Source organism: Chrysemys picta, chromosome 22, assembly GCF_011386835.1.
Source record: "Chrysemys picta bellii isolate R12L10 chromosome 22, ASM1138683v2, whole genome shotgun sequence".
Taxonomy (NCBI): domain Eukaryota; kingdom Metazoa; phylum Chordata; order Testudines; family Emydidae; genus Chrysemys; species Chrysemys picta.
In genome coordinates, this window is record NC_088812.1 from 861,908 (window position 1) to 889,413 (window position 27,506).

Genomic DNA, 27,506 nt, shown 5'->3' on the forward strand with positions numbered 1-27,506 from the left:
CCCTGCCCCACGGGCTGGGGGGGGATAACGACGCCTGCCTGGCTCTTTCTGCCTGTACCAGGGACGGGCTCTGGAAGGAGCCGGAGGGCCAGGTGTGCAAAGGGGACCAGGTGCCTGAAGATGCACCTAGGCGCCTGGTGGGGTTTACAATGTACCTAGGTGAGTTAGGCACCTGCACTGAGGCTCTGGGACTAGGGGGGGTCTCTACAGTGCGAGGTGGCGAAAAACCTGTGTAAATGTGGCCCCAAGGGAACTAGAGACCGAAATTCGAGGAACCCCTCAGTTCCTCTGCTAACCCCAGCCTGAACGTGTCCTCGTCTCTTCTCTGTTTCAGAACCGAGCAGCAGCGGGGGGGGGGGGGGGGTGATGGAAGTTAAATGTATGCCCTGCCCCCCAGTCAAAGCTGGAATGCAGCCCTCACAGCCATGACGTGAGCCCCTGGTCTGCGGGGCTGGACAGACAGGACAGCGAAGGAGATGCTCCACGTCCTGGGCAGACACCAGGCTGGTCCCTGTTCTGGTCGCATGAGCCCAGTTTGTGTTTGACTCGGGGTTGAAAAAAAAAAACTACATAGAATATCAAGGTTGAAAGGCACCTCAGGAGGTCATCTAGTCCAACCCCCTGCTCAAAGCAGGGCCAATCCCCAGACAGACTTTTTACCCAAGATCCCTAAACGGCCCCCTCAAGGATTGAACTCACAACCCTGGGTTTAGTAGGCCAATGCTCAAACCACTGAGCTATCCCTCTCCCCTTTGAAGAAAACAAAACTCCAAATCACCAGCAGCCCGGGGCCTGGACAGTGAAGGGCTGAGCGCCTGCTCGGCTCGGCGGAGGGGCTCCAGGGCTGGTGTGAATGGGCTGAGGATAGTTCACACCAGCTAAGCCTCTGGCCTGCACCTTAAAAGCTTTATTAACCGTTCATAGCAGGCGTGAAACAGAGAATTCTTTACCTGCGGAAGTCAGATGTAAACCCCACGCACCAGACTGCCCCGGGCCCCCGCGTCGACTCATAGCGCGAGCGCCGGCGAGTTTCGCTGTCTGTCTCGCCAGGCACTGGCTCCCCGGGCGGCCCAGCTGTGAGACGTGAGGCACTGCACAGCCCCAGAAAAGAGGGACACGATCAGCCAGCCAGGCAGAAAACAGGAAACGTACCGTGCGGCTGCAGAGATCCTGCCGCAGCGGTGGGACCGCGCTGTCACCTCCTCTTCGGGCCGAGCCCTGTGCTGTCCCCAGGGCGAGTGAGCGGGGACCCAGGGGAATGGGGCGAGTTTAGAACAGCTCCTGCCATGACATGGCCCCCAGGCTTTCGCCGCCCCTGGGCCGTGGCGCTTTGCCGAACCCTTGTGAGCTCAGGGAAGCGTTTTGAGTGTTATTAATGCCCCGGCCCCTGGTGATCAGTGTCGCCGCAGCATCGCCTGCACAGATAGGAAGGATACTGGTTCATCAGCAGTGACTGTGTGACCAAAGCGCTCAGCTTCCCTCTCGCTGCAGGGGACGCCCCCCCTCCGAAGGGGTGTCCGCGTCCTGCCACCCCCGGAGAGAAACGCTGGCGAGGCCAGGCCCTCCGCTGCTGAGTCAGCACCGGGCTGCGCTGGTGGGGGGGAACAGCCCTTCCCCGAATGGGCAGGGGCTAGTGGGGAGGGCCCTGGGTTCGGAGTCAGGACACCTGGGTTCTCTAGGCCGAGTTCTACCACGGCCCTGCCCCTCTCTGGGCTTCGTTCCCCTCCCCCCTTGATTCATTGACACTGGGAGGTCTAGGAACAGGGAGCGTCTCACGCTGTGTGTTTGGTCCTGGCCACGGTCTGGGTCTGGACAGTGCCCGGCACAACGTGGCCCCGATCTCACCCTCTGGCTGCTTTCACACAACTCCAGGAACCCTCCGCCCTTTCGCTGACCTCGGGCGCTTGACGCTTGGCTCTGAACTAGAAGGAGGAAACAGCCTTTTGCCAGCGGAGCTCAGCTGCCGACTAGACTGAGGAGGGTGGCCGGGGCTGAATCTCCCAGCAGAGAAAGCGTCGGGTGCTGGGCACGGTGGGAACGCCGACCCAGCCGGCCGAACGCCCGGGCACAGGGGCCGGGCTGCTGCAGTTCCCAGGCTGGAGCAGGCAGGGCCCAGACAGGTCTGGAGCCAGACCCGCCCGGGCCGCCCCTGCAGGCCGGCAGCCGCCCTGGGGACCCTGCCAGCGGATGCGGGGCCCGGCGGCTGTTTATTTAATGTTCAGCGTCAGGAGGCTGAGAGCAGCCGAGACCCAAACCCCAAAGAAAAACATTCCCAGGGCCACAGGCGGGACCAGCGGCTCCTCGCCAGGCTCCCGGGCAGCGGCTGGCCCTCAGGACAGCCTGCCATGGGCAACCGGCCCCCGGGCCCAGCTGGCCACGGGAACCCGGCGCACGGAGCAAGGACGCACGTCCGCTGCTTCTCTGAACGCTGCACTCCCTGGCGCTGCTCCTGGCCCTGCACCACCCCCACGGGCCATCGCCCAGCCCCGCCTCCCTGCCCCCCACCCCTCCTGCTACCTGGCAAGGTCCGACTGGCGTGCTGCCTGGGGTGGGGCCTCCAATGCTCACCCAGAACAGGGAGCCGGGCTCTGGGGGGGACACTTGTTTCTGTCACTCAGCACAGGGGGCCCTGCCTGGGCCACGCCAAGCCTGGGGAGCGAGTCTGGGAGGAAGCGAAAGCAGCAGCTGAAGTCGCAGCTCCAGCCCCAGAGCCCCCCCAGGCTCCAGCCCCAGCAGACAGCAAAGTCCCTCTGCCCTGGGGGGGGGGGGGGGGCCGGCCCCTGCTGCCCGGCCCCATCTGGCACTCAGCGCCCGTGGAAATGCCCCACCCCCGCCAGCACCTGTCGCACCCCTGGCCAAGGGCTCCAGGTGCAGCCGCTAACCCTCGTGCGAAGCAGGTGTGACCGTGTGAATCACAGCCAGCTGGCCTGGCAGGGACAAGCTGCACCTGGCTGTGAACTGCCGGCTCCAGGCCCCTGATGGGGACACCCCTCCCCCCCATGGAAGGCAGGGTCCTGGGGGCAAAGGGGTGCAGCCTGGCTGTGAGCAGAGGTATCGCCAGCCCCCCTTGCCAGGGAGAGACCCCCTGAGCGGGTAATGCCACTGGCCCTGCAGGTGCCGCCCCTCGGTCCCGGGGCCCGGCCCCATCACCCACCCAGCGCCCGTGGAAACGCCCCCTCCCCCAGACAGGGGGCCAGCACCTCGCGCACCCCTAAATCCAGCACGAACCCCTGGGCCAAATCCATCCCTGGGCTGCCAGCAACAGGCCGGAGACCCCCGCCCCTCAGAGACGTCTGCAAGCGAGGCCTGGAGGGGCTGATTGTTTGTGCCATGCTGGGGGCATCTGGGGATCTGAGCCGCTGGCTTCCCCCACCCAGTGCCACGAGCCCCCGGTCCTGGCCAGCAGCTTCCGGGGTCCCTCCCTCCAGGTCACAACCCCAGCCCCTGTCCTGGGTAAATCAGGCGTTGATGGACTGGGAGGGGTGGGGGGCATGAGACCCCAGGGGTTTGACTCCTGCTTCACCCCAGTGGGAGCGAGGGTGGAGCCAGCCCCGCAGATCCTGCCCCGGCTGCTCCACGGAGCTTTCCTGGGGCGTGGAAAACACCGAGCGCCGCACGATTCCTGGCTGGAGCCACCACGGGCCCAGGGACGGGGGGGCTGAGCCTGGCTGGCCTCGTTAACACCCCAGTCCTGAAAGGCCCCCCCGAGACCCCCCAGCCCCTCCCACGCCCCCTTTCCTCTAGCGCCCCAGGGCGGGCGGGGGCGTTTCCCAGGGCAGAGGGCGCGACTGGGCAGCCCGTGCTGCAGCGTTCGGGAGCAGAGGGGGCCTGGGGTCACGCCGAGCCCCGGGCGCTGGGGCCGTCGGCCCAGCTGCGCTTCCCCCGCCTCGCTCCTCGCCCAGCGGGTCCCCGAGGCATCGACAGGAAGCGACGCTCTGTCTGAAACGTCCTGTTCTGAGAAAGCACAGGATGGACTCGGAGCCAGCAGCCCCAGCCGGCCCGGTCACGGCCCCAGCAGCGCAGCCTCCCCTCCCCCCCGTCGGCTGGAGCCAGGAGAGCTCCCAGCTGCGCCGCCGGACGGGACAGGCCAGACCACGCCAGCTGCTCTGCCAGCCCCAGGCCTGGAAAACCTGCCCTGCCCGGAGCCACGGAAACCCAGAGCCACTCACTGCGGCCAAAGGGGCAACTTAACACGGGCTCCCCACCTCGGTGCCCCTCACTCCCGACCTGCAGCCTCTGCTAGCCCAGCCCTGCCCCCCCCCCCCAGCTCTGCCGGTGCCCCTCACTCCCGACCCGCAGCCCCTGCCAGCCCAGCCCTGCCCCCCCAGCTCTGCCGGTGCCCCTCACTCCCGACCTGCAGCCTCTGCTAGCCCAGCCCTGCCCCCCCAGCTCTGCCGGTGCCCCTCACTCCCGACCCGCAGCCCCTGCCAGCCCAGCCCTGCCCCCCCCAGCTCTGCCGGTGCCCCTCACTCCTGACCCACAGCCCCTGCCCCCCCAGCTCTGCTGGTGCCCCTCACTCCCGACCCGCAGCCCCTGCCAGCCCAGCCCTGCCGGTGCCCCTCACTCCCGACCCGCAGCCCCTGCCCCCCCAGCCCTGGCTCCTGCTGTGAGGGGATTTGGGGCCCAGCCTGTCCCCCCAGCTCGCTGCAGCAGCACCTGTTCCCTGGTTCTTACACTGGAAACAGCCTGGGGGATTGGGAGCTATGGGGGGGGCTGGGAGCTCGGCCGGGGGGGGGGGCTGGGAGCTCGGGGGGGCTGGGAGCTATGGGTGGGGTGGGGGGGGGAGCTGGGTTTCAATGACAACCAGAACAACATCTGTCAGCACTGAATCAAAGTGGGAGGGGAAGTGGCCTGACCACAGGTTCCCCATTCCCCCCGCGCCATGGGCAGCCCCTCCAACCAACCTCCCACTCACCCGTGGGACCTGCCCCATCCCCCCTTGGGACATACCCCCACCCACCAATATCATGTGTGACGAAGTGGGACTGTTCTTAATGTTTCCTCTGAGTACTGTGTGGGTGCCTCAGTTTCCCCTATGCATTTCTTAAGTCTCTAGGTGGTGGGATAACGGCCATTACTGGCCGACACTGTGTCTCCTGGCAACTAATGGCCGGGCCCCTCCTCTACAAAGGTGATAGCTAAAGGTGTTGGAGAACAAAGAGATCAGGTGACCTCCTGGCCCGGAAAGGGACAAAGCCCAGAGGAGGAGGGGCTGGAGGGGAAGTCAGTTTGGAGCTAACTGGGGACAAGGAGTGAAGTGCAGACGTGGGTGTCCGGCTCACTGCCCCCCAAAATGGACCCGGCGGAGGGGTCCCGTTCGCTGGACCTACAAGCTCTGTTTTAGACCGTGTTCCTGTCATCTAATAAAGCTCTGTTTTACTGGCTGGCTGAGAGTCACGTCTGACTGCGAAGTGGGGGTGCAGGACCCTCTGGCTTCCCCAGGACCCCGCCTGGGCGGACTCACTGTGGGAAGCGCACGGAGGGGCATATGCTGAATGCTCCAAGGTCAGACCCAGGAAGGTGAAGCCGTGTGAGCTTCTTGCCCTGAAGACAGTCTGCTCCGAGGGAGAGGAGGCTCCCCAAAGTCCTGCCTGGCTTTGTGGGGAGCAGTTCCAGAGCATCGCCCGGGGACTCCGTGACACTCTGGACTCTCCCCAACACCCTGCTGCCCCCAGAACCAATCCCTCCCCCGACCCTCTGCCCCAGGACTCCTCCCCCCGCCCCGGGACTGTCCCCTCCCTTGGGTCCCGGTTCTACGATGCGACATCTCTCCTTGATCCCCGTGAACACGCCCCTCACCCTGAGGTGCTGCTCTCACTGATGGGGTCAGGTTCAGAGCACGGATCCCACAGTGCGTGTGGGCTGGGCTGGCAGCAGGGGGGCAGTGGAAGCAAAGGGGGCAGCGGGCGCGGAGGGGAAGGGGGCAGCGAGTGCGGGAGCCAAGGGGGCAGTGGGGGCCAAGGGGGCTGTGACGCGGGAGGAGGAATCACACGACAAGTGGCCTCTACAGAAGCAACGTTTTAATCCAATCGGCACCAAAGGCCATTTGTACAGAGGTGGCACTTGCGCCCAGACCTGGGGGCTCCTGTAGTGTTTCGCAGGGATGGGGTGTTCCTCCCCGCCCCACACACCCACTGTGCTGCACGTGCACTAAAGAACCAGGTCTTGGCCCCGTGCCGGCCGGTCGGCCCCAGCTCCTGCCAGCGCGCTCACGTGGCACTTGATCCCCCACGGCTGGAGCCCCCCGAGGCCGGAGAAGTGGACAGACAGGGGTGAAAGGGGAAGGCAGAGGTGCTGGAATGGGGGGAGGCGGCCGCAGCCCCTGGCTTGCAGTGGTTTTGATCACCTCACTGGCTCTCAGCCCCGCACTGCACAAACGGTTCCAGCAGCCCTGGGGGACGGGCCTAGGCTGACCAGACAGCAAGTGTGAAACCTCGGGACGGGGGTGGGGGGTAATAGGAGCCTATATAAGAAAAAGCCCCAAATATCGGGACCGTCCCTATAAAACTGGGACATCAGGTCACCCTAGATGGGCCCCAGCAGCCCAGGGCCTGGGGGACCTGCTCAGCGTCCCAGTGGGCACACGCCGGGACACGGGGACGCACAACAGAGACACACTGGCCAGTCCCTGCTGGCACCACGTCCGGAGGGGGCTGGGGCGCAGGCTGTGTCAGGGACAGGGCAGGGGCAGCGGGTTATTTTCAAACAAAACCTTAACACCCCCCTCTCGTTCCCCCCCGCCACGTGCCGGGGGTAGGGCCGCCGTTCCCACGCCCGCCTTCCATTCCCATTCACAAAACCACCCCCCCGTGCTGCACAGACACGTTGCTGCACATCAGGCTGTGACTCATTCTCCCAGGCAGGCAGGGGACACGCCCGCCCAGTGCCCCCCCCCAGCCCCGCCCCGCCCCGCCCCGCCAAGGCACCCAGCAGAGCCCCTGACCGGCAAAGGTCTGTGCCCCTAGGGCCAGGCCTAGCGGGGGGCACGTGAGAGCAACACACCCAGACTGCACCGCACAGCCAGACACACACACTCTGCACACATACAGTGCACCGCACAGACACACTCTGCCTACACACCCTACACACCCAAACTGCACCGCCCAGCCAGACACACACACTCTGCACACATATAGTGCACCGCACAGACACACACTGCCTACATACACACACGCAGTGCACCGCACAGACACACACTGCCTACACACCCTACACACCCAAACTGCACCGCACAGCCAGACACACACACTCTGCACACATACAGTGCACCGCATAGACACACTCTGCCTACACACCCTACACACCCAAACTGCACCGCACAGCCAGACACACACACTCTGCACACATACAGTGCACCGCACAGACACACTCTGCCTACACACCCTACACACCCAAACTGCACCGCACAGCCAGACACACACTGCCTACATACACACACGCAGTGCACCGCACAGACACACTCGCTCTAAGCAGGCGTGGGCCCCTGGAGGGTTCTTGCCCCGTTCCCTGCTCAGCCTGTTCCGATCCCAGCCGGCGGCCGTGCGGCGAGCAGGGCCCGAGGGGACCCCAGACAGACAGGCAGGCGGTACCATAGGGATGAACAGATGGACTGACAGCGACACAGACCTGCTTGCTGAGTGACCGCTCAAGCCCCTGTTGCTCGACAGGGGGACGGAAAGGCACTGATTGCAGGGGGGGAGGGGCCAACAGACAGCCCAGCCGTGCCCCCGGCCCCTGCAGGAACCCATCCCCCCCCAAGTCAGCTGGCAGGGCCGCCCCGGTGGGTTTAAATTGCACGTCCCCTGGGGGAGAGGAGCATCTGGGGGCGGCGCTGGAGCAGGACCCCAGTTCACCCTGCCCACGACAGCGACTGCTCGCCGCACTGAGCCGGGGCCGGGCGCCATGCGGGGGGCACCTGGTGCCTTGATGCTACCAGCTGGTGAGGGGAAATACGTGCAGTGGGGGCTTGGTCCTGACTGTGCCCAGATCCCCTCCGTGCCCCCTGGCCGGCCTTGGTGCAGCAAGCCCCTCGCTGCCGCCCCCTCCTCCTGTACCAGCAGGGCAGGTGGCAGTTCACCCGCACGCAGACCAGGGCGGAGCATCCGCCGGAAAGGCCCCTGGACCCGTGTGCATGGAGCCAGGCAGCCACCGCCCAGCCCCTGGGCGCGCGCCAGGCGGGCGTGGGCGTGTGGGTTGGGCGAGGCCGTGCTGGGAGCAGGCAGGATCCCGGCAGGAGTGGGTGGCGCTCGGGAAGACGGGATCACGCAAACCAGATTGTCAGTACCTGGCAAGTCCCCGCCCGCCTTGCCCCGGCAGACTGCCCACAGGAGAGCCGGCTCCGGGCCGGATCCCTTCGTACCGATCAGCGCCCACTGTCCCTGCAGCGCCTCACACCGAGGTGGTGCATTCCCGCAGGATGGGCGAGGTGGGCAGGTCTTGCTTCTGGGTGCAGCGCTCCAGGGAGCTGGAGCTGCGGAGGGGCACCATGCAGCGCTCGGCCGGCTTGCCGCGCCCCGCCACGCCCCAGCAGCACAGCACCCGCAGGAACTCCTTCCGCATGTCCTTGCTGCGCAGCGTGTAGATCACGGGGTTCATGGCCGAGTTGAGGGCGGCGAAGCCGAAGAAATAGCTCGCCTCGCAGAGCACGGGGCACGCCTTGACGGCGCACGAGGTGTCCAGCAGGAGGATGATGAAGGCCGGCAGCCAGCAGACGATGAAGGCCCCCAGCACGATGGTGACCGTCTTGAGCAGGGCCAGGGTCTGCACGCTGGCGATCTCAGCGTGGCTGGAGCGGACGATGCAGTAGATGCGGCCGTAGAGCACCACGATGGAGAGCAGGATGGCGGTGAAGACGGTGACGACGAAGAGGATGTAGCGCTTGGAGTAGAGCGGCAGGACGGTGGAGCAGTCCTCCAGGCGGCCCATGCAGTTCCAGCCCATGATGGGCAGGCCCCCGATGGCCACCGAGATCACCCAGCAGGCCCCGATCAGCAGCACCATGCGGCAGTTCTTGTCGCTGCTGTACAGCTTCACCTTGGTGATGGCCACGTGCCGCTCGATGGCGATGGCCAGCAGGCTGAAGACCGAGGCCGCCAGCGTGGCAAAGGCCGTGCCCTCCCGCACGAACCACTGCACCGGCGTCAGGCTGAAGGTGCGCTTGCCCGAGAGCAGGACGTTGGCCATGAAGGCCAAGCCGGCCAGCAGGTCGGAGAAGGCCAAGTTGCCGATGAAGATGAACATGGCTGAGTGGAACTTCTTGTTACGGTAGACGGAGACCAACACCAGCAGGTTCTCCAGCACGATGAGGCAGCACAGGATGACAATGGCGATGGAGAAGGCGTCACGCCCCGGGGTCTGCCTCTCTGTCAACCCCTTGGTGTAGTTGTAGTGGTCCCGGATCTTGTCCGGGTTGAAGTAATCCTTGTAAATGCTCCCCATGGCTGCCTGCGCCACCCGGAGCTCAGCGTCACGGGGCGCAGGCCATGGCATCGTCACTGGGGGCGGGTGCACCTGGGGGCAAAGGCAGAGAAGGGGTCAGAGCTGACTGGGGGTGGGGGGCAAAGCGGTTCTGAGACAATGGACCAAGCAGCGAGAGCAAGAACGGCCCTCCTGTATGCCTCCTCCTCCCCATCCACCTCCCATGTCCGTCCATCCGTCCTGCACTGCCGGCAGAGCCATGCCCCAGCTGGGCGCCAGCCGGGGAAAGGTGGCGGTGGACACAGAAACACCTCACCTGTCCAAACTCACGGAGTCCCTCGCCCAAGGAACCTCACCCTGCGGAGGCGAGTCCCACAGCTTAACAGCCCACTGGGTAGCATGAGTTTCCTTCCCCCACGTACAGGGCAGTCCCCCTTCGTCTCACCCCCACAGCTCCTGGTTCTCTCGTGGCTGGCTCACGAGGGACCAGGCACCGTTCTCCTGCTCAGCCACGGCGCGTCTTCTCGCAGCGGCCCTCAGCTGGGACCAGAACGGCAGTCCCGTCACCCCCACGGGACGCCTGTTTGCCTTTGCTACCGGAACTTCCTGTCCCAGCGCGGGTCCCGTCCCCCCCAGCAGGGGCTCCCTATCCAGTTCACATCTGGCAGCCAGCTCTGCGTGGTACCCCGGCCCCGCCTCCCGCAAGCCCCATGCCACTGCAGCAGCCATGCGTGAGTGGGGAGGGGGGCGATGGCGGAGCTGTGCACCCCCCCGTGTCAGTGACGCTCAGCTGGTCGCACGCCCTGCTGCTCCCTTCCCGTAAGGGGCCAGGTTCTCAGCTGGGATCAACGAGAGCTGGGCTGGTGACTGTGACGAAGTGGGGGGTTTTCTTGTTTGGGCACGATCTGGGAGTCCGTGACAGTGACCCGTGACGGGAGGAGACTTTCCGTCCGGGAGGGTCCCTCGTCCAGAGCGCATCAGGCAGGGGAGGGGGGATGGGCTGGGAGTCAGGACACCTGGGTTCTAGTCCCAGCTCCACCATTGACCTTGGGCGGGTCCCTGCCCCTCTCTGAACCTCTTCCCCTCCCCCATCTACTTAGAGTGTGAGCTCTTCAGTGCTCCCCGTGGGTCTGTGCACACCCGGCCCAATGGGGCCCAGATCTCGGCTGGGGTCTGGGCAGAGCCCGAACGGCCAGATTGGGTCAGAGCAAGGGTCCATCCAGCCCAGTGTCCTGTCTCTGAGCAGAGCTGGTGCCAAGTGCCCCAGAGAGAGTGAACAGAACAGGGCAATTATCAAGTGATCCATCCCCTGTCACCCAGTCCCGGCTTCTGGCAAAGAGAGGCCGGGGACACCATCCCTGCTCATCCCGGCTAACAGCCATGGATGGACCTGCCCTCCAGGAACGTAGTTAATACTTTTTTTGAACCCAGTCGTACTTTTGGCCTTCACAACATCCTCTGGCGAGGAGTTCCACAGGCTGACTGCACGTTGTGTGAAGAAATACTTCCTTTGGCTTGTTTTAAACCTGCTGATTATTAATGTCATTGGGCCCCCTGGTTCCTGTGTTATGAGAAGGAGTAAACAACACTTCCTTCTTCACTTTCTCCACCCCAGCCATGATTTTATAGACCTCAATCAGATCCCCTCTCTGTTCCAAGCTGAACAGCCCCCGTCAACAGAGGGAACATTATTTCTTGTAGTGCAATTTCAATTCCATGATTGAATTGGCCTTGTTAGCACTACAAAAAGTAATTTCCCTCTGTTGATATTCAGCCCTTCTTGTCAACTGCTGGAAATGGGTCACATCCACCTTAACTGAATTGGCCTCGTAAGCACTGACCCCCGACTTGGTAAGGCAACTCCCATCTTTTCATGTGCTGTGTATTTATACCTCCCTACTGTATTTTCCACTCCATGCATCCGATGAAGTGGGTTTTAGCCCACGAAAGCTTATGCCCAAATAAATGTGTTAGTCTCTAAGGTGCCACAAGAACTCCTCCTTGTTTTTATCAGGACTGAATCTCATCTACCAGTCACCCAGTTTGGTGAGATCCCTTCTGTAGCTCGTCGCAGTCTGCTTTGGACTTAACTATCTTGAATAATTTTGTATCCTCTGCAAACTTTGCCAACTCACTGTTCACACATTTTTTTCAAATCATTTATGGATATGTTGAACAGCCCTGGTCCCCATACAGACCCCTGGGGGACACCACTATTTACCTCTCCCCACCGTAAAAACTGACCAGTTATTCCTACCCTGTTTCCTATCTTATAACTAGTTACTGATCCAGGAGAGAACCTTCCCTCTTATCTCATGACTGCTCCCTTTGCTTAAGAGCCTTTGCACGAGTGATCCAGTGGATCTAGTGTACCTAGATCAAAGGTTTCTGAAAGTCCAGGTACACTAGATCCACCGGATCCCCCTTGTCCCCATTTATTGACCCCCTCAAAGAATTCTAATAGATTGGCGAGGCGTGACTTCCCACCCAAACTCTTCCCCAACACACTGAGTTACTCATCACTTGGTTCTTTGCTGTAGTTTCAACCAATTGGCCTGGGACTGAAGTCGGACTTACCAGCCTGGAATTGCCAGGATCCCCCCTGGAGCCAAAGTAGCTCTCCTCCAGGCATCTGGTCCAGAGGCTGATTTAAGCCAGAGGTTACACACCACAGCTAGCAGTTCTGCAGTTTCATATTGGAGTTCCTTCAGAACTCTTGGGTGATAACTTGGGCCAAGACTATCACAGGGTTCAAAAAAGAACTAGATCAGTTCATGGAGGGTAGGTCCATCAATGGCTATTAGCCAGGATGGGCAGGGATGATCACTGGATGATTCCCTGTTCTGTTCACTCCCTCTGGCCCAGGGGCACCTGGCATTGGCCACTGGCGGCAGACAGGACACTGGGCTAGATGGACTTTGGTCTGATCCAGTCTGGCCGTTCTTATGTACCTTCTGGTCCTGGTGACTTATTACTATTTCATGTATCAAGTTATTTTAAAACTTCCTCTACTGACACCTCAGTCTGGGGCAGTTCCTCAGATCCGTCACCTAAACCGAATGGCTCAGATGTGAGAGTTTCCCTCACATCCATCTTCTGCAGTGAAGATTGAGGCAAAGAATTCATCTCGCTTCTCTGCAACGGCCCTGGCTTCCTCAAGGGCTCTTTAGCACCTTGATCACCCAGGGGCCGCACTGCCTGTTTGGCAGCTTCCTGCTGCTGATGTACGTTAAAAAATTGCTGTCAGTTTCTGTGTCTTTTGCTAGTTGCTCTTCAAATTCTTTCTTGGCCTGTCTGATTATACTTGGACCACTTGCCTGAGTTCATGCTCTTTGCTATTTTCCTCTGTAGGATTTGACTTCCAATTGTTAAAGGATGCCTCTTTGCCTCTAACTGCCTCTTGTACTCCGTTGTTTCGCCGTGGTGGCATTTATTTGGGCCCCTGACTATTTTTTTATTTGGGCTGTCTCTCTCTCTCTCTCTCTCGTTTGAGTCTCTATTATGGTGTTTTTAAGACGTGTCCATGCAGCTTGCAGGCATTTCACTCTTGTGACTGTTCCTGTTAATTTCCCTTTAACTGGCGCCTTCATGTTTGTGTCGTTCCCCTTTCTGAAGTCAAATGCACCTGCGGTGGGTTTTTGGCATTTCCCCCCCGCAAGGATGTTAAATTTAATTACATCATGGTCGCTATTGCTGAGCAGTTCAGCTACGTTCACCTCTTGGACCAGATCCTGTGCCCCACTTAGGACTAAATCCAGAATTGCCTCTCCCCCCTGCGGGGTCCAGGACGGGCGGCTCCAAGAAGCCGTCATTAATGGGGTCTAGAAATTTTATCTCTGCATCCCGTCCTGAGGCGACGTTCCCTGTCCATACGGGGATAGTTGAAATCCCTTATTATTATTGAGTTTTCTATTTCTGTAGCCCTCTACTCTCCCTGGCATTTCACAATCACCGTCACCCTGCGGGTCAGCTGTACATCCCTACTGCTAGACCCTTATTATTCAAGCAGGGAATTTCTATCCAGAGAGGTTCTATGGTACCGTTAGAGGCAGTTAAGATTTTTACTATATTTGACTCTACGCTTTCACTCACATATAGAGCCACACATAGAATCATAGAATCTCAGGGCTGGAAGGGACCTCAGGAGGTATCTAGTCCAACCCTCTGCTCAAAGCAGGACCAATCCCAACTAAATCATCCCAGCCAGGGCTTTGTCAAGCCTTAAAAACCTCTAAGGAAGGAGATTTCACCACCTCCCTAGGTAACGCATTCCAGTGCTTCATCACCCTCCTAGTGAAAAAGTTTTTCCTAATATCCAACCTAGACCTCCCCCACTGCAACTTGAGACCATTGCTCCTTGTTCTGTCATCTGCCACCACTGAGAACAGCCGAGCTCCATCCTCTTTGGAACCCCCCTTCAGGTAGTTGAAGGCTGCTATCAAATCCCCCCTCATTCTTCTCTTCTGCAGACTAAAATAATCCCAGTTCCCTCAGCCTCTTCTCGTAAGTCATGTGCCCCAGCCCCCTGATCATTTTCGTTGCCCTCTGCTGGACTTTCTCCGATGTGTCCACATCCTTTCTGGAGTGGGAGGACCAAAACTGGGCGTAATACTCCAGACGTGGCCTCACCAGTGTTGAACAGACGGGAATAATCACTTCCCTCGATCTGCTGGCAATGCTCCTACTAATGCAGCCCAATATGCTGTTGGCCTTCTTGGCAACAAGGGCACACTGTTGACTCATATCCAGCTTCTCGTCCACTGTAATCCCCAAGTCCTTTTCTGCAGAACTGCCGCTTAGCCGGTCGGTCCCCAGCCTGTAGCGGTGCATGGATTCTTCGTCCAAGTGCAGGACTCTGCACTTGTCCTTGTTGAACCTCATCAGATTTCTTTTGGCCCAATCCTCCAATTTGTCTAGGTCACTCTGGACCTTATCCCTACCCTCCAGCATATCTACCTCTCCCCCCATCTTATTGTCATCCGTGAACTTGCTGTGGGTGCAATCCATCCCATCATCCAGATCATTAGTGAAGTTGTTGAACAAAACCGTCCCCAGGACCGACCCCTGGGGCACTCCGCTTGATACCGGCTGCCAACTAGACTTGGAGCCCGCTCTGTCATTCCTATTTGTACCTGGTGTTCCCATGTCCCCTGATTATCAGTGTTCCACCGAGAGCCTGTATTTAGAGTTTTAGCACTTGTACACAAGCATCTATCAAATGTGTCAATGTTTCGGTGTCTGCCTTCACCGCTGTAACTGAATGGGACTGGTTTTCGTTTGACTGTTTCTCTTCTCCTACCTGCACTTCATCAACTTCTATCTGCTCCTCGTCACTAGGAAATAGAGAATCCCCTTCAATAAATCCGCCCCTAAGGGATGGCTCTGTCCGAACCATGTGCTGCTCTGCGTCTGTCGGCTTCCCCCAGCTTCGTTTAAAAACTCCTCCACGACCTTTTTAATTTTCCAGGCCACCAATCTGGTTCTGTTTGGTTGAGGTGGAGCCCATCCTACCTCTTTAGGCTCCTCCTTTCCCCAAAGGGCCTACGGGACCTCTCTCCTGTCCTTCTCTCTGTCACTGACACCTACGTGTACCACGACCACCGGCTCCTCCCCAGCACTGCACGGAAGCCTGTCTCCATATCTTGCCGGAGGGGTGTCCTCGGTGCGAGAGGGCACTACCACATCCCTCCTTGGATCATGTCCCGCCGCTCCACCTAGATGTTCTCCTTCCCCAAGACTTTCATCCTCTTCATCAGCCCAGCGGCTCTCAGCTGGCGGGTGGGGACCCAGAAAGTCTCGCCTGTTTACCCCCATCCCCTTTAGCTCCTCCAGTTCAGCCACATCTGGCACAATGGGGGCCCCAGAAACAACGCGTTTCCCAGGGTTTATATGCCCTGAACCCCACTGCACAGAACCGGAACCTTTACCCGGCTATCACAGTTACCATCAATCTCAGTCTGGGCTGCAGCGGATGCTGTGAAGCACTTCTCCCCCACGCTGCAGGATACAGCTCCTGGCGCTTGCGGGGGGGTGGGGGGGTTGCATGGCCTGGTCTACCACAGCACAGAGATGAGTCAGAATGAAATTCTGACCAGGTAATAATAGCTGCACTTTTCAATGCCCTGTACTAAAGCAGAACCACAAAGGAAGGAGGCCGGGGGGGGGGGGGAAAGCCAGGACTCCTGGGTTCTTTTCCTGTCTTTGCCACAGACTCACTGTCACCATGGTCCCCTCTCCCCTGAGCCAGTCAAGGTCTTGCATTCCTCTCTGCCAGTCCCCCGCAATCAGGCCCCAGCCCAGCCATTCCCCCCCGCACGAGAGGCCCACATGGAGAGACCCCAGTGCCCTGCGGGGCAGCCCAGGGACTCCGGCGGGGAGAGGGCTCTGCTGGGGGGCGGGGGGGGGGGGGGCAGAGTCCAGGAGGGGGCACTGGGTGGAGGGGGGAGCCTACATGCAGGACCAGAAGAGTCTCATCTGTGTTCTCAGCCTCCCCACAGCCCTGCCCCACGGAGGGGCTGTCATGACACGGGGAAGGGGGGTGGTTCCTGCCATGCGGTGATGGGGGAGGTTGGCAACCCCCTGACTAAACCGGGGGTGGGGGGGGGAATTTGCCCCAGGAGGTTACAGGTGACCCAGGTGGGGGCCGTTGTCCCCCAGGGATGCACGGGCAGCGCACATGGTCACAGACAGGATGCAGCAGGTCATTTGGCAATGGGGAGGGGGAGCTCTGTCTGCAGGCCCCAGAACTGGTACGGTGCCACCCCCAGCCCCAACCTGGGGGGAGGCTGTTCAGTCTCCTGCCTCCCCGCTGCAGGAATGGCCGGGGGAGCGGGGGGGGTTGTGGGCACCTGTCCCGGGGGAACCGCGGGTTGAGACCCAGCAAACTCGCTTCGCCCAGCGAATGGCCAGATGAGTATGGCTTTGGGCTACGATTCTCCAGATCCTGCTGGGGGGAAAGGCCCCCGCCCCACAGAGCCAGCCAGCCAGCCCCCCAGCTTGGGGGGTCCTTGCCCCATTCCCTGCCCCACAGAGCCAGCCAACCAGCCCCCCAGCCTGGGGCATCCCTGCCCCATTCCCCACCCCACTGAGCCAGCCAGCCCCCTGGCCTGCCCCATTCCCTGCCCCACAGAGCCAGCCAGCCACCCGGCTTAGGGGGTTCCTGCCCCACTGAGCCAGCCAGTCCCCTGGCCTGGGGGGTCCTTGCCCCATTCCCTGCCCCACTGAGTCAGCCAGCCCCCCAGCCTGGGGCGTCCCTGCCCCATTCCCCACCCCACTGAGCCAGCCAGCCCCCTGGTCTGGGGGGTTCCTGCCCCACAGAGCCAGCCAGCCCCCCGGCCTGGGGCGTCCCTGCCCCATTGAGCCAGCCAGCCCCCCGGCCTGGGAGGTCCCTGCCCCACGGAGCCAGCCAGCCCCCCAGCCTGGGGCGTCCCTGCCCCATTCCCTGCCCCACAGAGCCAGCCAGCCCCCCGGCCTGGGGCGTCCCTGCCCCACGGAGCCAGCCAGCCCCCCGGCCTGGGAGGTCCCTGCCCCACGGAGCCAGCCAGCCCCCCGGCTCTCCGACAGGGGTTCCCTGGAGGGGGCAGGCGGAGTCCGGGGCGGCTGCTGCGGGTCCAGCCCCACAGACCCCCGGCAGCGCGCCCCACCGCGGACCCCCGGCCCCGGAGCGCGCCTGGCTCCGGCCGCTGCCCGCCGCGCTCTCCCGGCTACTCACGCTGGGGCGCCGCGCCCCGGCCCCGGGTCTCGGTCCCTCCCGGCCGCGCGGCGGAGACGTGGCCAGGGCGCAGCCGGAGCGATTCGTCACCTCGGTTCCCTCGGGCTGTGGCTGCGCCCCCGGCGGGAGGAGCCACCCGGCCCCGGCCCCGGCCCCCCAGCCTCGGGGGACCCGGCTCTGCGCCCCGCTCCGGCCCGGCCCGGCCCCGTGTGCGCGGCGGGGCGAACCCAGCCCTGCGCGGGGCGCGGCCGCTCGGCGGGCGGGGCGGGGCAGCTAAAACCGGGGGGGGAGATCGGCCCAGGATCCCCCCCAGCCCTGCAGCCAGCTACGCTAGGCTGCCCCCAAGGACCCCAGCACCCCCCGACCCCCCCAGAGACCCCAATACCCCCATCCAGCATCCCCGACCCCCCGAGACCCCAGCACCCCCCTTCCAGCACCCCCCGACCCCCCCCGAGACCCCAGCACCCCCCTTCCAGCACCCCCGACCCCCCCGAGACCCCAGTACCCCCCATCCAGCATCCCCGACCCCCAGAGACCCCAGTACCCCCCCTTCCAGCACCCCTGACCCCCCCAGAGACCCCAGCACCTCTGACCCCCCTGACTCCTCCTGCACCCACCAACCCCCTTCCAGCACCCACCAACCCGCCAGACACCTCCTGCACCCCCGACCTCCTTCCAGCATCCCCCAACACCCCCCAGAGACCCCAGCACCTATTGACCCCCGCCCCAGAGACCCCAGCACCTCCGACCCCCCCAACACCCCAAACCCCCTTCCAGCACCCCCCTCCTGGGACCCCATACTCTCCAGCTCCAAACAACCCCCCAGACACACTCTGGCCCCCCAGAAATATCTGCACCACCTAACCTGCTACCCAGGTTCCCCTGCCACACTAGGGTCCCCAGCACCCAATCCCCAGTAGCCTGCACCCAACATTCCTGGTCTGCCCCCCTCCCCACACCACCAACATGCTCCAGTGCCCCCTCCCCGGGGTCTGGAATGCCACCAGCTTCAATTAGCCAAATCTGTACAAACGGCCTCATTCCATGATTTGCATAGCCGGGTGAGTATGCAAAACCCTGGCGGCTCTGCACCCCCCAGGACCACCCCACCTCCCAGGACACCAGCATCCCCCTTTCTCCAGTGACCCTGCCCTTCCCCCTCCCAGGGCCCCCTCTCCCCCAGGGGCCAACCTGCCCCCGGCCAGGAGGTGTGGGGGAGCACACGCACCCCCCCCTCCCGTTGCCCAGCTGTCAGATGGGGGGTGGGGAGAGGAAATACAGAAGCAAATTCTCCCTTGGAGGTGATGACAGACTAGCCAGGTGCCCAGCGGGGGGAGCGGGTGTTGTCAGGGATGCAGCGACACCGGGGGACCCCTGGGGCAGGAGAGAAGGGGAACCCCCCAATGGGAGAGGCTCGGGCTGTGGGGTGATTTCCTGCTGCACTGGTGCGAAAGGTGCTGGCACCGGCGTGCTGTTAGCAGCTGTACCTGTGTGCACTGGCAGGATCTAGACGCCCCGTGCCAGTATCCTGCTTTCACAGCCAATTGCAGGTTCTCCAGGGCAGGGACCTAGGGTGCCCCCCGGACCGTGCTGCAATTGCCCACTATCGCTTTTGTGGGGGGGAGGGAGGCAGGGTTGCTGGCCCTCCTTGCAGGCTATGGGGCTGCGGAACACAATCAGCCTGGGAAGAACTCGCCTACAGCTCGGTGGGGGCGTGGGGCCGATCTCCCTAGGGAGCAGCCTGTTTTCTCTCTCTCTGGCCTGGATTCTCGCGTGTCCTTGTTCTGAATTCAAAGCAATAAAGTCGTGTTACGCTGCAACCTCCCAGCCCGAGCACAGAGATTTCCCTCTCCTTTCTCTGTGTGCTGTGAACATATCAGGACCATCTCCTCATCACTGATATATGTGCAGCGCCTTGCGCCAGGGGCCTGGCTGTAATAACCCAGAACTGCCCTTTCCAATCCATCCTCCCTTTACTGAGGCTGGGAGCCCTGTGCGGAAGGCCGCACTGGGCAGCTGGGAGACCCGGCGAGGCTGGGACCGGCCCCCGGTCACACAGGGAGCTCACTCGGGTCCCAGGCAAGGGCGCTGTCACCCTGCCTCTGGCTAGACAGGAGGGAAGGGCAGTGCCCAGGACAGTGACGCTGCGCATTGACCCTGCACCCCTTGGCGAGCTCCCTAGCCAGGGAGGTCTCCACAAAAACAACGACAAAGCCGACACCGTCTTTAAGGTGCCACCGAACAGATTTACTTGTGAGGGGTTTTATCCACAGAAGCTTCTGCCCAAATCAATCTGTTCGTCTTTAAGGTGCCACCGGAGTCCTCGTTGTTTTGGGGGATACAGACTATCGCGGCTCCCCCCCGACACTTGGGAGTCTCCTGCCCCCCAAGCGCCCGGCGCAGCAGGTAGAGGCCTTGGCCAGGGCGGACACAGGACAGCCCTGCCGCCCAGACACACGGGACGGGCTGGAGGGGCAGTCAGGGCAGGGCTCAGTGGGAGGTGAGTTGGCCCAGGTGCCAGCCCCTCAGGTGGTTGCTGGATGTGGGGGCTGGAGTATTTCCCAGACATGGGGGCTCCCCCGACTCAGCCCTGTGCAGCCCACGCCCAGGGAGCATGCGAGGAGCCGGCTGGTGTCTCGGTGCAGCCCCCCCGTGTGCCCGGCCCACGCGGCTTTCGGGGCTATCTTTGGTCTGCTTTAGCCTTAATCCCGAGTGCTCGGGGAAGGGGTCGGGCCGCCGGGCCCTGCCCACAGCGTGTGGCTCTCACGCACAGGGGGGCCTTGTTCCCGGGCCAGGCCCTGCAGGCAGCAACTCAGCCGCCGCGCAAATTGGATCAGCTGCTGACGAGTGGCTCGCTTAACGAACTTAGCGCAAGGTTTCACTAGACGGGGGGAGGGCAGCACTGAGCCAGCTGGGCCCGGGGGCAGGGGCGGGGGCAGGCCCCGGCTTCCGGCGCAGTCTGTGCAAAGGGGGGATTTGCGTAATGTCTTGGCTCTGTGGGTGCCGAGCAGGGGGCTGGGGTGGGCGGCCCCCGGTCAGACACCCCCAGGCCCTGGTGTTTCACGGAGCACAGCTCAGCCAATAGCCAGGGACCCCTGGCAGCGGGCATGAGCGGGGCAAGCCGGCGGGTCCAGGGCGTGTGTGGGTCTCTCCGTGTCTGGGAAGCCAGCAGCAGCCGGGAGCCAAGACACTGCGGCGCTGGGGGGATGAAACCGTCCCTCTCTGGGCTTTGCCGGCGTAACCGGGGGAAGGCCAAGGCGGTAACGTGGGTCAGAGGGCAGGGGCAGCACGTCGTGGTCTGCCTGAAAAATGCTCCCCTCCACCCCCCAGCCACAGTTCAGGAAAATGCTGCTCGGCTCCCAGCCAGCCCTGCGAGAGCAGCCTCGTGTCACACGTGTGTGTGAGTGTGTGACACGTGTGTGAGCCCGTGAGTGCGAGTGAGCCCAGTGGCAAGAATACCTGTACATGTGTGTGTGCGTGTCTGAGGGTATGCATGGTGTGCACACGTGGGTGTGACTCCACAAGTGTGCAAGTGACCCAGCGTCCCCTCCCCCCCGCAATGGGGTACATGCAGAGCCCAGGTGTCTGGTTTATCCACCAGCGCCCTGTTCCCAGAGATAAGCACAACCCGGGGGGGGGGGGGGGGGGAATTACCTGCCCCCCCCAGCTGCAAGAGCCCTCCCCATGGCACCTGGGGGCATCCTAGCCCACCACCGGGGTCTCTGGGGTCCCAGCATCGCCAGCAGCAGCGGGACTCAGGGACGGGCAGGCAAGAAGGGACGGGCCTGGCCTACCTGGCTGGGCCCAGCCCAGCTCGGGCCGTCATCTGGAGCCGGGGCCCCACAGAACCTCAGCGAGGCCCCTCTGCCGCTGCAGGCCAGGCCAGAGCCGGGAGCCGGCACTGCCAGGCAGGGCCCTGCCCTCGCTCGGGGTTTCCATGGCAGGGAAGGAAACATCTCGGCCCAGACAAGAGCCTCCCCCCAGGTCTCTCGGGGCGACCGGCTGGCTCCGCAGAACGCGCCGAACGGGTCCAGGGCCCTTCCCTGGGGCCTCGGCTTCTCCAGAGCCGGACGGGGCAGGAAGGGCCTTGGGAGCAACTTAGCAGCGAAGTCACAGCCAGCGGCCTCCTCGCTCATGGGGATCACGGGGCTTGGGACGGCGAAGGTTTCGCAGTGACAGGCAGGTGCCCCTCACTCCCGACCTGCAGCCCCCCGCTAGCCCAGCCTTGACCCCCCAGCTCTGCCGGTGCCCCTCACTCCCGACCTGCAGCCCCCCGCTAGCCCAGCCTTGGCCCCCCCAGCTCTGCCGGTGCCCCTCACTCCCGACCTGCAGCCCCCCGCTAGCCCAGCCTTGGCCCCCCCAGCTCTGCCGGTGCCCCTCACTCCCGACCTGCAGCCCCCCGCTACCCCAGCCTTGGCCCCCCCAGCTCTGCCGGTGCCCCTCACTCCCGACCTGCAGCCCCCCGCTAGCCCAGCCTTGACCACCACCAGCTCTGCCGGTGCCCCTCACTCCTGACCTGCAGCCCCCCGCTACCCCAGCCTTGGCCCCCCCAGCTCTGCCGGTGCCCCTCACTCCCGACCTGCAGCCCCCCGCTAGCCCAGCCTTGACCACCACCAGCTCTGCCGGTGCCCCTCACTCCTGACACGCAGCCCCCGCTACCCTAGCCTTGGCCCCCACAGCTCTGCCGGTGCCCCTCACTCCTGACACGCAGCCCCCGCTACCCTAGCCTTGGCCCCCCAGCTCTGCCGGTGCCCCTCACTCCTGACCCGCAGCCCCCGCTACCCCAGCCTTGGCCCCCCCAGCTCTGCCGGTGCCCCTCACTCCCGACCCGCAGCCCCTGCTACCCCAGCCTTGGCCCCCCAGCTCTGCCGGTGCCCCTCACTCCCGACCCGCAGCCCCTGCTACCCCAGCCTTGGCCCCCCCTACACTCACACTCTGGTAGCTCTTCAGTTACAAATCCAAGCTGTAGGACTAGAATCAACATGACCTAACCCGGAATCTGCCCCACCACCGGGAGACGCCCACTGCCCGGGGGAACGCCCGGCCGCTGCGCCCCTGGAGCGACTCCCAAGGGGCCGTGGGGCTGGAGCTGCCGGACGGCTGGGGAGCTGGTGCCCAGATGTGTGCAGGCAATCGCACGCACACACACGCAAGCACACACACTGAGTCACGCACGCACAGAGCCGGGCGTCTGCAGCGACTCGTGGCGCGGGAGGCTTTGTGAGCCCCCGTCTGCGCTGGGGGCATCTGGCTGGGAATCGTCTCCCAACCGGGCGCCCGGGGGAACCGGAGTCTGATCCAGGCACGTCCCAGCCCCGGGCTTTGGGGCTGGTGAGTCACCGAGGCGGGGGGTGAGCGGGACGAGGAACAGGGGGAAGGGGGCGAGGGAATGCAAGTGTGTCAAGGAGCACACAAGTGTGTCAGCCTGTGAGTGTGAGCATGGCGGGAGGGAGGGCCGTGCCAGCCGGATTGTCTGTGAGAGAGGAGTGTGCGGGAGCACACGAGTGTGCGACAGCCAGGGAGTGTGACCTGGGGAGCCCCGACTGGCCGGGCGTTGCTCTAACTGTCGTGGTGGCCGTTATTCTCTTGCACAACTCGTGTGCTGAGGGGATGGGACAGGATGGGTGAGGAAACTGCCCTGGCAGAGCGGGCCCTGCAGCCTGGCCTGGGGAGCCGGGTGAATGTGAGCACACGCCTCCCGTTGGGTGATGGGCCAACGCACCCACGTGTAACGGCAGCCCCCGTGGGCACACACAGCGCCCGGCCTGCACACGCTGCCAGGCAGCACACCCAGGCACTAACATGCACACCCAGAGAGGCACCCCCCCACCCACATGTGCAGACACACGTCCATAAAATACAGACATGGTGTGTGCGCACCGAGCTGTGCACTCACACACTGACACACCCCATGCACGCAGAGCCATGCATGTGCACAGCCCACACACACACACACACACACACACACACAGATTCCTTGGGCGATTATTTTCCTATTTCCATCTAGTTCCCTTGACGCTCCCAGACAGAGGGGCCGGGAGACGAGCCGATGCCCAGCGCGCTCTCCTGGAAAGCGAAGGCCCCGACGGGGGGCAGATCGAGGGCCTCTCGGACGGGGAACCCCGGGAGCACGGGGAGATCTGGCAGCGGATGCTCCTCCCTCCCCCGCATCCCCCCAGGCAGGAGAATTAGACCATTAACCCCAAGCAACAAAGACAGCCTGTGTGCTGGGCCTGTAATTACAGAGAGAGCATCCGGCTGCCCCAGGACGGACGGGTGCTGGTGCCCAGCCTCCCACTGCCCTTCCCTGCCTGCCCCGGGGCATCGGCCGCTCCCACTCGCAGCCTCTTTCGCCTGCTGGGCGCTGGGGCCCGGCACAGCAAATCTTCCCTGGTGGGCAAAGACGCTGGGGACAGAGCTGTGAAGGGCACCGCTGCTGGGGCCTTGTGCTATGCTGCCCGGGGCCAGCCTGGCTCTGCCCGTGGCCTGGCTGGCGACTGGGGCACTGCGCCATCTCTCCCATCAGCTGCCCATCGCACGACTCCCAGCCCGGCCGTGTCCTGTCCAGAGCTGGCTCCCGGGGGGAGCTGGGCGCTCGGTGCCCCAGCAGCGGCTCATCCTCTGTCCTCACTGGTGCCCTTCCGCCAGCCCTGGCTTGGGTCGGGGCCCCGTGGGGACGCAGCGGGTCAGGCAGCCCCTGTGAGTGGCCGTGCGAGCCCAGCTCTGGCTGCCGTGAGCGAACGGACGGGCAGCAGCACACGGGTGTGCCCACAGCCATCGCCTGGACAAGGCTCAGCTCTAGGGGCCAGCCTGGAGCTGTGGCCCCCAAGAGGGCGTGTGGGAGACCAAGCGGGTGATGTGAAAGAAGAGGGCCGAGGGAGGGCAGCGGGGAAGGACCGTGCCCAGTTCACCAGCCCAGAGACCCGTGCAAGCAGCCCCCAAACGCTGCCCTACGCCAGCCCCTACCCAGCTCTGTGCCAGCCCCTGCGCTAACGCCGGGAGTGGGCAGCTGGAAGCAGAGAGCCGAGGCCCAGCCCCACACCAGCCAGGCGGGTCCCTGCAAGCCTGGGTGGGGGGCGTCCAAGCCGGGGAACAGGCCCAACCCCCACCCCAAGCAGCCCAATCTCTGTGGCCGTCGCGTCCCCAGGCTCTCTGCCCAGGGGGCCGGATCAAGGGCATTTTATCCCCTTTCGTCTCTAGGCCCCGGTCTGAGGCCCCTCAACTCGTCACACAAATGGGCTGGATCGGGGCCAGCCCCCTGAGTGAACAGGCCCGTGGCCGAGCCGGACGGGCTGCAGCATCGATTCCCACGTTAACCGGCTTCGCCCTGCCCCCGAGTCCCATTCACCCCACGGCGCTAACGGCCGGCCCCCCTCCGTCCTCGGCCGCCCCCGCGCGCACTGAAGGGCAGCGTTGTTACCGAGCCGATTGGCGTGAAGGGGCTTCCTGTGCAGCTGGGGGCGGCGCTGCGGGAGGGTGACTTCACCCTGCTGGAAAGCCTCAGCGGCGCGGGGCTGGGGGGAGCCCTGGGGGGGGGGGGGGGGGTTCTGCTCAGACCATCCATCAGGCCTGGCTGAGAACACGGGGCCCGTCACTGGGGGGGGGGGGGCGGGCGGAGCCGACGCAGAGCCAACAGAGCCCCCCCCCAGCCCCCCAGGGGCCAGGATCCTCGCCCCGATCCCGTGTGCTGAGCGTCCCAAGCTGGGTGTGGCCTGACAGAGGCCCCAATACGGAGCTTCGATTTGCTCGGCCCCAAAGGCCCAGCCCCAGCAACACACGTGGCAACCCCCCAAGCCTATAACCCTAGCCCCCGCCCCAGCCTATAGCCCTAGCCCCCCCCCCGCCCCCCGCGGCCACCCCTTCCGCACCCCCAGCCTATAGCCCTAGCCCCCCGCGCGGCCACCCCTTCCGCGTCCCCAGCCTATAACCCTAGCCCCCCCCCCCCCCCCGCGGCCACCCCTTCCGCGCCCCCAGCCTCTAGCCCTAGCCCCTCCCCCCCGCAGCCACCCCTTCCGCGCCCCCAGCCTATGGCCCTGGCCCCCCGCGGCCACCCCTTCCGCGCCCCCCAGCCTATAGCCCTAGCCCCCCCCGCGGCAACCCCTTCCGCACCCCCCAGCCTATAGCCCTAGCCCCCCCGGCAACCCCTTCTGCGCCCCCAGCCTATAGCCCTGGCCCCCCCGGCAACGCCCCCCTGCTTTATTCCCAGTAGCACCAGCTGTTCCAGGTTCCGTCCTGCGCTGACGCCCCCGTGCAGAGACACCCCCCCCGAGCAGCATTCCCAGCTCGGCTGGACCGTCTGGGTCTCTACGTGGGGGCTGGGCCACGTTGGACGCCCATGGCAGGAACCTGGCTGGGCCGGGCACTCGGCGCCCCAGAAAGTCACAGCCAGGCTGGGGCTCGGCTGGGGCAGCCCCCCCAGGCCAAGAGGGGCCCCGACTCGCTGCGTTCGACCCCGGGCGGTTTTCTTGCCCTGTTGCAGCCGACGGGGGCTGGAATTGGCCCACTTGCGGCTTTCCCAATGGACCAGCCCCAGAGCCCATGGCAGCGACTGGAAACCCCCGGATCCGGCCCTTAGCCCCCCGCAGCCAGAGGGGCCAGGAGAGAGAGCTCAGAGCCACGCTCTGGGTCCAGCAGAGCCTGGGGAGGGACCGGGGGGCAGGACGGAGTCTGGGGGATGGGGGGGCAGGACGGCGCCTGGGGAGGGACGGGGGGCAGGACGGAGCCTGGGGAGGATAAGGTGGGCAGGACGGCACCAGGGGAGGGCAGGGGGGCAGGATGGAGCCTGGGGGGGGACTAGGGGGGCAGGACGGAGCCCGGGGAGGGGTCCGTAGGAGAGGACCCGCTGCCGGGCTGTTAATGCAGGGGACAGACTACGCGGCCCCAGGGACCTGGCGAGGCGTCCGGGCAGCGCACCTCCCAGGGGGCCACCCCACGGGTGTGATTCAGGGTCCCCACTGAACAGGAACGTCCCAGACAGCAGAGCCCCTCGGCCCCTGACTGGGGAAACTGAGGCCACGTCTTGTGCCCGGTTCCTGACTGAGGGACCACACGCTAACGGGGCCCAGTGGCAGAGGCGACGTGTGTGTGTGTGTGTGTGTGTGTGTGTCACGCAAGATCACGCCCCCCAATCTCTGCCAGGGTTTATACGCCCTGCCCTGAACCCCGCTGTGTACCCCCCAGAACCCTGACAACGTGCCCGCCACTACTGACAGTGAGGGGATCTGACACGCAGGGCCGGCTGAGCGTGGAACACGTGTGTGCATGTTAACACAGGCACACACACAGTCCCGGGAGGGGGGGTCACTCACATTGTCCCTCACACACATCCCCCCCCGGCTTTGCCACCCCAGCAACCGCCTCACTGAGCCCCACACCCTGACACGGGACTCCCCTCCTCTGCCCCCCCCAAAGTCAGCCACCTCTGGGGAGGGTCCTGCAGCTTCGCAGCGGGGCAGGGCGACGCCCCAGAGCGGGGCCAGGGCCAGGGCAGAGGCGGGACAGCCTGGCCTGGACTTGGGCCAAGTTCACACCCAGGATCTGGGAACAGGCCCCGGCCCCGTTTGTCTCCCGGGAGCCCCAGCCAGGGAGCAGGGTGCTCGGGGCTGTACATCCCGCCCGTGGGCCCCCAGCCCCCCGCAGAGGGGACAGTAACCGGCAGAGCGGCGGGGGGCGGGGAGGGGGCGCCCGCCCAGCGCCGAGCCGCCCGGGGCAGCGGGTCCCTTACCGGCTGCGGGTCCTGCCCCGACCCCGGGCTCCGCTCGGCTCCGGCTCCGGCTCCGGCTCCTCCGCCGCTTGTGACACGTGCGGCGGGGGCGGGCGGCGGGGGCGGAGCCGTATCGCATCGCCCCGCTCCCCGGCGGCGGGGGCCCGGGCAGGGACCGCCCCGGGCCGGGACCCCCGCGATCAGCCCGCCTCGCCGCCCCACGCAGGGGCTCATTGGTTGTCTGAGCGGGGCCGAGGGAGCCCGGACACCTGGGTTCCGCCCCGCCGGTGGGGGCGGGGGGAGGGAGAGAAGGGAAATCCCCGAGTCCCTCCCGGCTGCATCGCTCCGGCGGCTGAAGGGGATGGTGATGGGTCCCTCCCCCAGTGTTCAGGCTGTGAGCTACCCCGACGGGGCCGCCTCCGCTGGGTCTGGGCAGCACCCGAGGCCCTGATCCCGGCCGGGGTCTGGGCAGCGCCTGGCGCGAGGGGGCCCTGATCTCGGCTGGGGTCTGGGCAGCGCCCGGCGGGACGGGGCCCTGATCTCGGCTGGGGTCTGGGCAGCGCCCGGCCCAACGGGGGCCTGATCTCAGTCGAGGTCTGGGTAGCGCCCGGAGTGACGGGGGCCTGATCTCGGCTGGGGTCTGGGCAGCGCCCGGCGCGACGGGGCCCTGATCTC

The 27,506-nt window shown here is 64.3% G+C and overlaps 1 protein-coding gene across 5 annotated transcripts; it reads right to left on the reverse strand.

The window, feature by feature from the left end:
* Nucleotides 1–6,005: 6,005 nt before the first annotated feature.
* Nucleotides 6,006–27,174, reverse strand: S1PR2 (sphingosine-1-phosphate receptor 2). Of its 5 annotated transcripts, none has more exons than XM_005279307.4 (2): nt 26,853–27,174; nt 6,006–9,510 (listed from the first exon to the last, which is right to left on the reverse strand). In XM_005279307.4, exons 1-2 carry the CDS (start codon nt 27,063–27,065, stop codon nt 8,389–8,391), a joined length of 1,335 nt encoding a protein of 444 aa, XP_005279364.3. In that variant the 5' UTR covers nt 27,066–27,174; the 3' UTR covers nt 6,006–8,388. The 5 variants fall into 5 exon arrangements, with proteins under 5 accessions (XP_005279364.3, XP_023968301.2, XP_023968299.2 ...); XM_024112533.3 differs by lacking the exon at nt 26,853–27,174 and adding an exon at nt 17,219–17,374; XM_024112531.3 differs by lacking the exon at nt 26,853–27,174 and adding an exon at nt 17,129–17,261.
* Between the last annotated feature and the right edge of the window lie 332 nt (nt 27,175–27,506).